The following is a 13,660-nucleotide window of genomic DNA, read 5'->3' on the forward strand; positions in this document are numbered from 1 at the left end:
TTACTGTGTCCTCTATATCATCTACTCTCATAAAAATCCTCTTTCCATCTATGAAGGATGATACAGTACTATATTGACCAAACAACACTAGAAGATGGAAACAATGACGTTTCGGTCCATCCTGGACTATTATCAAATCGATTGATAATGGTCCAGAATAATAATGATAATGGTCTACAATCGACTTGATAATGGTCCAGGACGAACTGAAATGTCATCGTCTCTTCATCTTCTGGTGTGGGGTTTGGTCAACATTTCTTCGGCCATGTTATTGTGACTCATTGTTTGCATACAGTACTATGATACATACTATGTATGTATCCTTGTCTATGTCTGATATAAGGATGAGAAAAAGTACCGGAGCTTATCACAGTGATTTATATGGATTTTACATTGTTGACTATTACACTCTGGGTTCTGTTCATTAGGAAGTTAAACATCCTTCTTCCCGCTTTGCCAGTAATTCTTTTTGTACACATTTTGTGTGCAATATCACCATCTTCTTGAGGTTATCTTGAGATGATTTCAGGGCTTTTGATGTCACAGCTGACTAACACCCAGGTACCTATTTTACTGCTAGGTAACAGGGGCATAGGGTGAAAGAAACTCTGCCCATTGTTTCTTACCGGCGCCCAGGATCGAACCCAGGACCACAGGATCAGAAGTCCAGCGTGCTGTCCACTTGGCCGATCGGCTCCCTGACCATGGTCAAATGTGTCGAAGACTTTTGCGAAATGAGCTTTGCTCGTCTTCCATGGCATCAATGGCCATGTCATAGTGGTCTAGCAGTTGTGAGAGGCAGGAACCCTGTCCTGAACCCATGCTGCCCGGAGTTATGGAGACACTGTGATTCCAAAACTTTATGATGTGTGATGTTAGAACCATTGGTCTATCATTGCTGCTTTACTGCTGGGAGCCGGTCGGCCGAGCGGACAGCACGCTGGACTTGTGATCCTGTGGTTAAGGGTTCGATCCCAGGCACCAGCGAGAAACAATGGGCAGAGTTTTTCACCCTATGCCGCTGTTACCTAGCAGGTACCCGGGTCTTAGCCAGCTGTCACGGGCTGCTTCCTGGGGATGGAGGCCTGGTCGAGGACCGGGCCGCGGGGACACTAAAGCCCCGAAATCATCTCAAGATAACCTCAAGATAGGGTGTGGCTTCAGGGGCTGTTCTGATATCTCTGGTTCCGCCTTTTCCGCCACTGCCATATTTGATGGATTCACACCCCAATCTCTCTTTGTCAATTACTGTGTCATCTACTTCCTCTTTGGGTTTTTCGGGGTTCAATTACTTTGGCACCTTCCTCTGCCCTCACTCAATGTTTCTACGGATGTGTTGGTTCTGGGTTGGGTTGTGATGACCCGGCCAGGGGCATTGGCTGATTCCGTTCCATTAGGTGCACAGTATGGTGTGGGAGTTTGTGGCCAGGCGGCATGTCTTAAGGAGGATTCAGATTACTCTGGGCTCCATGCTCTGGCTTCATTCAGACTGTTTCCCAGTGGGTCATTGTTTGGACTTTGGGGAAAGTGGGCCCCTCCCTTCATTCCATTGGTCTGTCCCAATTCCTCCTCATCTCCATGGAACGGACCATTGAATCTGTCTCATTTTAGTGCCTTTGTGAGACATTCAAACACCCTTACATGGATCTGTGTGTTGACGTTGAACACCGTCTTCCTCGTTATATGGCTTCATTCCTCCAATTGATAGACCTTTCCAGTGGATACCTTTCAACTGGACTGGTCATGGTTGGGGGCTTCCGTACCTCTTTCCCCTGGTCCAGCTGTTGCTCTGGGTCTTGGCCAGGTGGAGTCGTACCAGGGAAAGGTGGCCCTTCAGGCTCTTTGGTGGTCAGCTCAGCCTTGGTTTGTGGCCCTGCTTGCTTGGTGTCTGAACCCAGGAATTTTTCGCGACTCTGTCTCTTTCAAAAGATCGTCCCAGGGACCTACTTCACTAGTTTGAACTTCCCCTTGGTTCTGAGAGTCTGGTCTGTTTTTTATATATCCTTATTGCCATCTCTATGGCGAGTGGATGACTAAATTGATGGTGTCCCACCTGCATTTGTCAGCTGCAGTATGAGTTTCTTGATGCTTTTTTTTGCAACTTTCTTTGCCTTCATTGTTAATCTTTGGTCTCTATTTGTTCGATCTTTACTGTACTTTCCTTTCTTGGTTGTTTTTAATGGCATCCCAACTGATGTGACCTAGTAGATGGGAATCATCTTTGTGAGATAACTTGAGAGGGCCACTGGATCTCACCCAAGAGGTTCTGGTTTGGCTCGCTCATCTTTATGTTGGTCCTCTCTTATCTTGAGGTTATCTTGATGATTTCGGGGCTTTAGTGTCCCCGCGGCCCGGTCCTCGACCAGGCCTCCACCCCCGGGAAGCAGCCTGTGACAGCTGACTAACACCCAGGTACCTATTTACTGCTAGGTAACAGGGGCATAGGGTGAAAGAAACTCTGCCCATTGTTTCTCGCCGGCGCCTGGGATCGAACCCAGGACCACAGGATCACACGTCCAGCGTGCTATCCGCTCGGCCGATCGGCTCCCAGGGAGCTAGAGGGATCACTCTTGGCTAGAGTGATCCCTGGTCTATAGGGATCATAGAGATATTCCCTGATCCGTTTGCCTCTATATAGGGGCCAAATTTTGTTGTCTGGACCCTGGTAGGCATGTAAAGAATTTCAAAGATCTGGTGTAAATGGACTGAATTGGTTGGATGTATCCAGGTAGCTAGCAACATGAAGCCTGTTATTAGGTACTATGTATATGCTCATGTATATGCTCATGTATATGCTCATGTATATGCTCATGTATATGGCTGTATAGTCATGTACATGACCAGCTTAATAGTGTCTTGATGGCTAATAATAACTTGTGTACATTGCATTCTCAGAGAAAATAAACAGCTTAATTTTTAATTACAATTTCTATATAATAATATTGTCCCGGACACCTAAAATAATAATAATAATTTTCTGTAAACAATTACAATTTCTATATAATATTTTTTTTATTTTTTGTGTCTATTATATACTGGCAATTACTAAATATGTTGATCTCTTCAGGAGGCGGTATGGGCTCAGGAAGTATGATCGTTCCGTCCACATACTCTGGAGGTGGATCACTGGTGTCTGGCGTGATGCCTCCATCTGGTTAGTGAGGAACCCAATTCTTCCTATTCAAAAATCAATTATTATTTCAATATCATCTCGAATATATTTTTATATACACGGTATGTTGTTTCTGGGCAGCTCGCTCAGTAGCTTCCATAGCTTGATTGCTTGCCATTACTGGTTACATTTGGATATTGCCAGGGATTCAAAAAGTCTAATGGCTATTAGGGACAAGGGGCCAGATTCACGAAGCAGTTACACAAGCACTTACAAATGTGTACATCTTTCCTCAATCTTTGACAGCTTTGGTTACATTTATTAAACAGTTTACAAGGATGAAAACTTCCCAATCAACTGTTGTTATTGTTATAAATGGCCTCCTGGTGCTTCGGAGCTCATTATCTGTTTAATAATTGTAAACAAAGCCGCCAAAGATTGAAGAACGATGTACATGTTTGTAAGTACGTGTGTAACTGCTTTGTGAATCTGGTCCAAGGGCTCTTGCAAACTCCTCTTGTTCCAATTAGGTAGTGGGATCATATAATGATTGGTAATCAAGCCATATGAGGTAAACTACCTTAAAACCACTGCACTGCGCAAAGCGCCTTTAGGCGCTCTGAGAGTTGTGCTTTTTGTTTTTTAATTAGGCTATAAATTAATGTTTTTTAATGTTTTCATTACTCTTTGTGTTTTGAAATGGAAATAGTTGACTTTGGAAACACTTTGACATTAACTTTACTTGAACATTTATGAAAATGACAAAAATATGTCCTTGACAATTGCACCAAGACGTTTTTGCCGAAAATAGGTGAGCAGTGCAAGGGTTAAATGCAATAAAAGGAAGGTGCAGTACACTCAAATTCCCTTAAAATTTATTTTGTAAAGTGTCAAACTACCTAATTTGCTAAACAAAAAGTTACGACTACTAAACCAGAGATCCCAGGGGCTCCCTCCGTCTACCAAAAAGTGGCAGCTGAACAATGGTCAGATTCAATGATAGTCCCACCCTTATTCTTCACCTGGCATTTGTTACAAAATGTCAAGAGACGGATTTTGGCAATAGAGCCAAATTTTCTCGCAGTTTCTTGAACTTTTGGGTTGCTGTAAATGCAATTTACACTTCAAGAACATGCACGATACATCTGTTCACATCATGTATTTGGTTTCCATAGTCATCTCACCTTGTGCTCCAGGGTTTTTTACCACACATTAGTTCATTCTTGAGGGTTATCTTGAGGTTATCTTGAGATGATTCTTGATATGATTTCGGGGCTTTTTAGTGTCCCCGCGGCCCGGTCCTCGACCAGGCCTCCACCCCCAGGAAGCAGCCCGTGACAGCTGACTAACACCCAGGTACCTATTTTACTGCTAGGTAACAGGGGCATAGGGTGAAAGAAACTCTGCCCATTGTTTCTCGCCGGCACCTGGGATCGAACCCGGGACCACAGGATCACAAGTCCAGTGTGCTGTCGGCTCGGCCGACCGGCTCCCTACAGCAGATGTCCACTACAGTCTACATAAACAGCAGAACTTGCTTGTTAGACCAGTGGGCACCAGGAGCTCCACTGCCTTCCACAACTGTAGGGGGGGGGGGGGTAGAGCTTACGAGCCTGTGTTGTTTCAAGAGATTTGATAATTTGTTTGCATTGTTGAAAAGCTCATGTGGCAGTTTTGAGGCTTTAGTCTCATGGATCCCAGCAGTGGTTTGTATTGGTTCGTTGAATTTCTGAATGCTTTCTTGTTGGGGGTGGCAGAGTGTCACCTGCTTTTTGCACCTCTGGAAGGGGAGCCAGAGGCCAGATTCACGAAGCAGTTACGTAAGTACTTACGAACGTGTACATATTTCCTCAGTCTTTGACGGCTTTGGTTAAATTTAATAAACAGTTTACAGGAATGAAAACTTGCCAATCAAAAGTTTGTTATTGTTATAAACATCTTCCTGGTGCTTCGAAGCTCCTTAACTGTTTAATAATTGCAAACAAAGCCGCCAAAGATTGAGAAAAGATGTACAGGTTCGTAAGTGTTTGCGTAACTTTTTCGTGAATCTAGCCCCAGATTCTAGTGCTGGTTTCAGATAGGCCAAACATAATGCCATTGCTTATGTGACCTAGTAGCTTGGAGTCATCTTGGCAAGATAACTTCTGTGATTATAAGTGATTGTGATTGTATAAGGGGCTTCCTCCCCAGAAATCCAGCATTGGATGTAATGAGATGCCTCTTTCTGGGTGAGCCCCTGTGACTCTCTGATTCTTCACGTGGCTACAAGGGGCTTGCCCCCAAAAGTTTACGTGTGATTTGTGAGTGATCATTTTTGTGTAAGAATGTGTGAAAGTAAAAAAGTTATAAATGTTAAAAATGTACAAAAGTGCTATATGCACAGGCTGTCTGAGCTCCTCGATCATATTCATTTTTAGTTCCTGATACTTCCAGCAAGCATCTTCCCGGGCTGCACATGCCTTTGACGGACCTACAGACACACATGTTGGGGACCTGTACAGTAGTAGTAGTAGTAGTAGGCATCCTGCAGTCTTAGGAGACTATGGAATTGCACTCTGGTTGTTGAGGCTGGAGTGTCCTCGCCAAGGCACAAAGCTTGGGTAGGTAATATGGAGGAGAAGCTGTTACCCATGCAGCAGGTCTCCTCCCCCCCCCTCTCCACGATGCTGAAATGTTCCAATGGAAAGGCAAACATCAATATGCTTGTACAATATATACATTTATAGCTTGCTTTATGGCAGTACATTTAATTTTGAAGGCTATTATTATAATTGATCAAAATACTGAATCAACGTGACTGACTGTCTGTCTCCGCTAACTGGAATTGACTGTCTGCTTAATAATTTGACAACTGACGAATGATGTAACTGACTTTTGATAACTGACTTGACTACTGATGACCTGCCTGTCTGGTTTCCTGGTGGGATTGTACTCACCTAGTTGTGCTTGCGGGGGTTGAGCTCTGGCTCTTTGGTCCCGCCTCTCAACCGTCAATCAACTGGTGTACAGGTTCCTGAGTGTTGTGGTGGTGATGATGATGCCATATTGTGGGGCTGAAAATACCTGGTTGCATGCTGTTAGGTGGAAAACTTGTTTGATGGTCATATGTGATCACATTGGTTTATGTAGAGTGCACATGTCATTGAGCTTTTGTTAAGTGACCCATAGCACCTTCAGTGATCCTATAAGGGCTATAATCAGATCCTATCCTATTTAAAAAGTTCCCTATGTGTCGTATCTCCTTCCTGATAATTTATGATTATTGTCCAGACGATACAGCTGATCATACCTTAGTAGGGCTACCAGAATGGTTGTTGTTGTTGTTAAAGATTCGCTACCTGGAACAAAAAGTCCCAAGTAGCACGGGCTATGGTGAGCCCGTAGATGATAATCTGACCCAGAATGGTGCTTTAATTTTCATTGTCATATTTTTACAATGACATAAGATTTACATGTTTTAATCACAAATATACAATAATTTTTTTTTGGCAAAACAGGAACGTACGTGAACAGAATGAGGCCAAGAGTGCCTTCTGGTGCTCTTCCACCGAGGCCTCGACAGCGATCCAATTCTCTTGTTCTTCAGGCTGAAGCGGGGATACCACAAAGAGGTAAAATACTTATTGTTAGCTTTTTTAATCTTTAAAATCCCATTGATATTAGTGATTAAGTCATATGTAGTGGGATAATAATAACTCACAAGGAAACCCCACTAACATTGTGTTGATGAGAAAATGAACTGGAGCAACGAGGGAGCTCGAACATCAAGCCGTGCGCCTTACCTCTGGACCACAACATGGTATAAATGATAAAACCTGGGATTCCACTGAATCTACTGGATGTTTGGAGGCCTCTGTTGAAGCCAGTCCTCTTTGCTTCTGGGTTGCAGTTTGGGATATTAGTCAAGCCTGGCCTCGGGCCGGGCTTGGCGAGTAGAAGAACTCCCAGAACCCCCATCAGGATGATGGATTGTCATCCTGGCTGGCAGACAATCCATCCTTTCCTTGGGTCTTGGCACGGGTTCTGTCATTCCCCCACATGCTTGACTGGTGGGAGGTGAGCTCCATTTTTCAGGTGTTTCTGAGCAGGGCTAAATTTGCCCCATTTCAGTATTGCCTGTTTACTCCAGCGCTTCCCAAGGATATGGGCAAATAGCAGCTCCATGGGCCTAGGCTGCACAGCCCCCCCTGCACCAGGGGCTGGCATTGGGTTTCTTGATTGTTCTCTGGCTGGTTCTCTGTGGCTTGGCTGCTTCCTTTGTGGTCTTGGCCTATCTTGATGAGTGGCTGGTTTGGGCTCTGAGCCAGTCCGTGTCTATGAGATAGGAGTCGGTCGGCCGAGCGGACAGCATGCTGGACTTGTGATCCTGTGGTCCTAGGTTCGATCCCAGGCGCCGGCGAGAAACAATGGGCAGAGTTTCTTTCACCCTATGCCCCTGTTACCTAATTGTAAAATAGATACCTGGGTGTTAGTCAGCTGTCACGGGCTGCTTCCTGGGGGTGGAGGCCTGGTCTAGGATCGGGCCGCGGGGACAATAAAGCCCCGAAATCATCTCAAGAAGATAACCTAGGTTGGGTTCCATGTGGCCTGGGGGAAGGTTCAGTTCATTCCGTTCTGGATTGGGACACGGGTTGGTTCCTCCTGCTCCACCTTAAGCATTGCTGTTCCATCTGCTGAGGCATCTGTTGTTTGTTACTGAACTTGCCCCAGGCGGCTCAGCAGTTGTTCAGCCTTCTCCTTGCCTGTGGGGTGGGTCCTGTGAGCCGAGTTTGGCTCTGGGCACTTTCATGGTTCTCTGGTTCCACCAGTTTTGTCACTGTCTGGGCTGATGGATTTGGCCCGTCATCCAATTTCATCGGATCTTATTTCGCTGGTTTCCTCTTCGGGCTTTTAAGGACTCGACTCTGTCATGCCCTCCTATCTCGGGGGAGCCGGTCGGCCGAGCGGACAGTATGCTGGACTTGTGATCCTGTGGTCCCGGGTTCGATCCCGGGCGCCGGCGAGAAACAATGGGCAGAGTTTCTTTCATGCTATGCCCCTGTTACCTAGCAGTAAAATAGGTACCTGGGTGTTAGTCAGCTGTCATGGGCTGCTTCCTGGGGGTGGAGGCCTGGTCGAGGACCGGGCCGCGGGGACATTAAAGCCCCGAAATCATCTCAAGATAACCTTGCCCGTCAGATTGCTCTCAGATGCCTTTGATCTTGGTTGATGCTTTGTGCCCTGTGCTTGCTTCATCTCCCAGGGTTGTTGGTGAGGTTCAGACCTTTGGGCTGATTTTCAGGGATGTGGGTTGCTTCCTTGTGGCATGCCCTCCTAGGAGGTCCTCTTCCTCCAGGCTCCTTTCTCTAATTCCATTCAGATGGCTCCCAGGTGGTTCTTTTGCTGCAGGGAAGTCACTTAATTCTTTTTTTTGTGGATGGGCTCTTAGTATGGCTTGGCTTCTAGGGGTTTAAGTTCTCCGTGCAATTCCTGTACAAGGTGTGTCCAAAGTTCTCGTAGATAGTTTATATTGGTTCTGGCTCGTTTCCTTGGCGTGGACCGTCAACGATATATCCTTCTGATGGCTCTGCGAGGCATTCGGTGTTCCCATGGTGGACTTCTTCACGTTGGCTTGGAACCGGCTGCTTCCCTCCCACGTGACTTCATTCCTAGATCTCAAGGCTCGCATAGTGGATGCTTTGTGGCTCGACTGGTCGAGGTGGGCTTTCATTGGCCTCTTTCCCCAGGTTCAGCTGTTGCTCTGTGTATTGTTAAGGTTGGAGACGTTTGTCGGGAAAGGTAATCCTTCAGGCTCTTTGGTGGCCAGCTCTGCCTTAGATTCTAAGTGGACCAGGCTGCCCCGAGCCTGGTTCTTCGAACTCGGAGTCCGATCCATGGTTTTCCATGGCTCTGAATCTTGCAGCAGATCGGCCCAGTGACTTATCTTACTGGTTTGTGCTCTGCTGATTTCCATGTCTGTAAGTTTTGGTCTCAAGTGTACCACTGTTTGTATGTGGTGCTGGTGGCTGATTTGTTCTTGTCCCACCCTGTGTTTTCATCAAGGAGATGGTATGAAGTGTCCTGGAACTCTTTTTTTTTTTTTTTTGTGCGTGCGTGTGTGTGTGTAATTACTTAAGTGTAGTTAAAGGATGAGATCCACGCTCGTGGTGCCCCATCTTCCCAGCACTCTGTCATATAACGCTTTGAAACTACTGACGGTCTTGGCCTCCACCACCTTCTCACTTAACTTGTTCCAACCGTCTACCACTCTATTTGCGAAGGTGAATTTTCTTATATTTCTTCGGCATCTGTGTTTAGCTAGTTTAAATCTATGACCTCTTCTTCTTAAAGTTCCAGGTCTCGGGAAAATCTTCCCTATCGATTTTATCAATTCCGGTTACTATTTTGTATGTAGTGATCATATCACCTCTTTTTCTTCTGTCTTCTAGTTTTGGTATATTTAATGCCTCTAACCTCTCCTCGTAGCTCTTGCCCTTCAGTTCTGGGAGCCACTTAGTAGCATGTCTTTGCACCTTTTCCAGTTTGTTGATGTGCTTCTTAAGATATGGGCACCACTCAACCGCGGCATATTCTAGCTTTGGCCTAACAAAAGTCATGAACAATTTCTTTGTATACTGTCTCCACTCGATCATCCGGACTATATGGGAAGGACCCCTAGCCGGATTAGCACGTTTTTCGGATAATGGTACTTTTTCACCTACGAGTCCAAAACTAACCATTTCCAACTATTTTAATACTACAAATAACATAATTTGAATAGACATGCCACATATAATTATTAAATATTCAACTAGAAACCTCAACTTACCTTTTTGTTGTTCGTCTTCTTGATTGATGACTCATCTTGAAGTTAAAAATTCTTGACAATTTACGTAACTTATAGTAACACAACACTAAAATTAACACTTAAAATTACTGTACAGTTCATTAGGCAAAGTTAGTTCTCACTGTCTGCTGAGGATGCCTCACTGGTTGAAGGCACTTGGGTTGCGTGTGCCGCCTCACTTGTTGAAGGCGCTTGGGTTGCGCGTGCAGCCTCACTTGTTGAAGGCGCTTGGGTTGCGCGTGCCGCCTCACTTGTTGAAGGCGCTTGGTTTGATTTTCGTACCATATATGAATCAAGTGTTGCTTGCCTTCTGTGTTCACTGGCCAGTTGTATGATCAGCTCTTTTGTTCGCCTAAGGTACGGATACATGTTTCCAACCTCTGGATGAGCACAATTTGATGAAAAATTTATTAATCCGTCAACATACGTCATGAGTGTACTGTATTTCGTGGTCATTGGTGTTGGTTCTTCACTGCCTTCTTCATCCTCTTCGTCCACCTCACCAGTAACAGACTGTAGAATCTCGTCTTCACTCATCACACCATATCCTGGATCATTGGCATCTTGTTCAAGCCAATCAACCACATCCTGTCTTTCTAAGTTTTCGCCGGCATTTCTAAACATTCCATGGATTTCATCTGTAAATCCTTCAAAATCCATTTCTTCATCATTTCTGACCGTAGACGTGAGGAGTTTTTTCCAGGAATTTTTCAAAGTCGATTCCTTTAATTCACTCCATACCTTGGCCCAGTTATAGACGGCTTCCTTGATTGTATAGTTCTTCAAATTCTGAAGGTTTTTTTTAGCCCTGTTATCCACACCGAGTTCAATATCTTCCGGAAGAGGCAAAACCACCAAAACTTCGTTTAGCATTTTTTTGGTGTACAACCTCTTCGTAGCACAGATAACTCCCTGATCCATAGGCTGAATGAGAGAGGTTGTGTTAGGAGGAAGTGCCATACACGTTATCTTGCCATCATGTGAGGTTAACGTGTTAATTCTGGGGTGGGCAGGCGCATTATCAAGCAACAGTAAAGCCCGAACTTCGCTTGGCCTTATTTTGAGTTTCTTAATTTGATAGGCACGAACTTCCCTGCAGAACACGTCATGAAACCAGGAAAGAAAGATCTCCTGTGTAAACCATGCATTTTTTGAGTCATAATATTTCACTGGCAGTCTGTCCATGCAATGTTGCAAGGCTCTTGGTTTCTTAGATTTGCCAACAATTGCACACGTGATTCTGTCTGTGCCGTCAGCATCCGCACACATCATGGCTGAGAGCCTGTCCTTGCAAACTTTACGTCCTGGCACACAACCCTCACTCCTCATTGCTAGAGTTTTTTCTGGTAAACTCCTCCAATACAACCCAGTTTCATCTGCATTATAAATTTGATACGAATAAATATTATTTGCCACAATATATTCTCGTAATTTACGTTTAAATGGTTCTACACTGCTTTCATCTGCACTCAGTTTTTCACCGACAATTTTCCACTTCACAATATTGTGCCTACCCTTGAACCTTGCAACCCACCCTTCACTCGCTTCAAAATTCTTTATTCCAAGGCTTTCAGCAAATCTGCTGGCAGCATTTTGTATTTCTGGGCCGCGAATTGTCACGCCAGCTGTGCGGTGCTGAGCAAACCACTTGTACACAGCCTCATCCAACTGCACATGCGTCGAAGTTTTCATAGTTTTTCTACCTCAACCTCTGCTAGTGCTTGCACCTTCACTTTCACAGGTTGAAATGAATTGCATAAGTTTCTCTTTTTGTTTCCTTATATCAGAAACAGTACTAGTGCCTATATTGTATTCCTTGGCAACACTTGAGGTCGACCGGCCATGTTCACAAAGTTGTATAACACGTAGCTTGTCCTTAAGTGTTAGGACAACCTTCTTCCTCTTTCCACCTCCAGAATGATTCATGCTGCTACCAGACAGTCTTGGCCAAAAATGTTCAAAGTTACTATGAAAATAAAAAAGTTATTTAAAAAAATATTTCACTAATGGCGCGGCACTGTGGTGTAACACGAGGCTAGAGAGCACATGGCTTGACCAGGCCTGGACGGGTCCAGTCGGGGCAGGGAGGAGGCACGTTACGTAGGCCGCCAGGAAGAAAAAAAAAATATATTTTTGAAGGAAACTTCAGCCTGTGCAAATTGTTTTTAGGAAACTTGTATGGAATTTTTTATTACATAATTACTAGTATTTCTTTTGATTTTGGCTATGATGAATTGTTCTAAAATTGATAGTAATTACTGTACTGTAGTGTATAGGCCACTCCCCATCCCCCCCCCTAATCCCCCCAGGTGGTCCCTCCCAACGCTCCCCTCTCTCCGGACACCACCCACCCACTCCACCCCCACCTACACCATGCGCCTCGAGTCTCGGGCAGACGGGATTAATACCGTATGGCCCGCCTCATGTTTTCATATACGGACAAAGGCACGATTATCCGGGGGACTGACCGGATAGTGTAATTTCTGCAGAAAATTAACCGGGCCCCAACATTTTATCCGACTAAACCTGCTTTAATCCGGTCCCTGTGGCTATTTTGGCCGGATATTGTGATAACTTTATCCGTTCACGATTTTGGCCGTATAAGGGCGTTTTTCGGATGTTCGAATCCCGGATAATCGCGGGGTTACAGTATTGCCATCCATGTATTTAAAAGCAATTCTGAAGTTAGAAAGCATGGCATAGGCTCCTCACACAATATTCTTTATGTGGTCCTCAGGTGATGGTTTTCTATCTAGAACCACCCCTAGATCTCTTTCTTTATCAGAATTCTTTAAAGATTTCTCACATAATATATAGGTTGCGTGGAGTCTATAGTCTCCTATTCCACATTCCATAACATGGCATTTATTAACATTAAATTCCATTTGCCAAGTGGTGCTCCATATACTTATTTTGTCCAGGTCATCTTGAAGGGCATGACAATCATCTAAGTTTCTTATCCTTCCTACTATCTTAGCATCATCAGCAAACATGTTCATATAATTTTGCATACCAACTGGTAGATCATTTATGTAGACAATAAACATCACTGGTGCAAGAACTGAACCCTGTGGTACCCCACTTGTGACATTTCTCCAGTCCGATACATTGCCTCTGATTACTGCCCTCATTTTTCTATCAGTCAGGAAATTTTCAGCCATGTTAGTAGCTTACCTGTTACCCCGACAATATGTTTCAGTTTCCAGAACAACCTCTTATGGGGAACTCTGTCGAAAGCCTTTTTTAGGTTCAGATAGATGCAATCAACCCAACCATCTCTTTCCTGTAAAATCTCTGTGGCTCGATCATAAAAACTGAGTAAGTTCGTTACACAGGATCTTCCAGATCGAAAACCATACTGTCTGTCTGATATTATCTCATTTTCCTCCAGGTGTTCTACCCATTTAGTTTTAATTATTTTTTCCAATATTTTGACTGTTACACTTGTCAATGATACAGGTCTATAATTAAGGGGGTCTTCCCTGCTGCCACTTTTGTAGATTGGAACTATGTTATCCTTTTTCCACACGTCAGCTACAACTCCTGTACACAGGGATGTCTGAAAAATCACTTTTACCCAAGGGAGGAAGGTACTGAATGTCAAATATCTCTTCCTCCTTCCTGGTAAATATCAAATCTAGCATGGAGGGAACGTCCCCTTCCCTCATCCTCGTAGCTTGTTTAACATGTTATATCTTGAGTTATCTTGAGATGATTTCGGG

At 44.4% G+C, this 13,660-nt stretch overlaps 1 protein-coding gene and 1 long non-coding RNA gene across 4 annotated transcripts in view; one reads left to right on the top strand and one right to left on the bottom strand.

Annotated features, from left to right (window-relative positions):
- The window catches only part of LOC123774129 (BRCA2-interacting transcriptional repressor EMSY), a 91,324-nt gene that overhangs the window by 23,504 nt on the left and 54,160 nt on the right, over positions 1–13,660 (top strand). For both annotated transcript variants that reach the window (XM_069312728.1, XM_069312727.1), the window contains exons 9-10: positions 3,068–3,154; positions 6,610–6,723. In XM_069312728.1, coding sequence (XP_069168829.1) covers positions 3,068–3,154; positions 6,610–6,723 — 201 coding nt within the window. The remainder of the gene's footprint in view (positions 1–3,067; positions 3,155–6,609; positions 6,724–13,660) is intronic.
- The window catches only part of LOC138356536 (uncharacterized), a 50,708-nt gene continuing 37,410 nt past the window's right edge, over positions 363–13,660 (bottom strand). For both annotated transcript variants that reach the window (XR_011224505.1, XR_011224504.1), the window contains exon 3: positions 363–5,778. This is a non-coding gene — a long non-coding RNA (uncharacterized lncRNA). The remainder of the gene's footprint in view (positions 5,779–13,660) is intronic.

This window comes from Procambarus clarkii, chromosome 73 (assembly GCF_040958095.1).
Source record: "Procambarus clarkii isolate CNS0578487 chromosome 73, FALCON_Pclarkii_2.0, whole genome shotgun sequence".
Taxonomy (NCBI): Eukaryota; Metazoa; Arthropoda; class Malacostraca; order Decapoda; family Cambaridae; genus Procambarus; species Procambarus clarkii.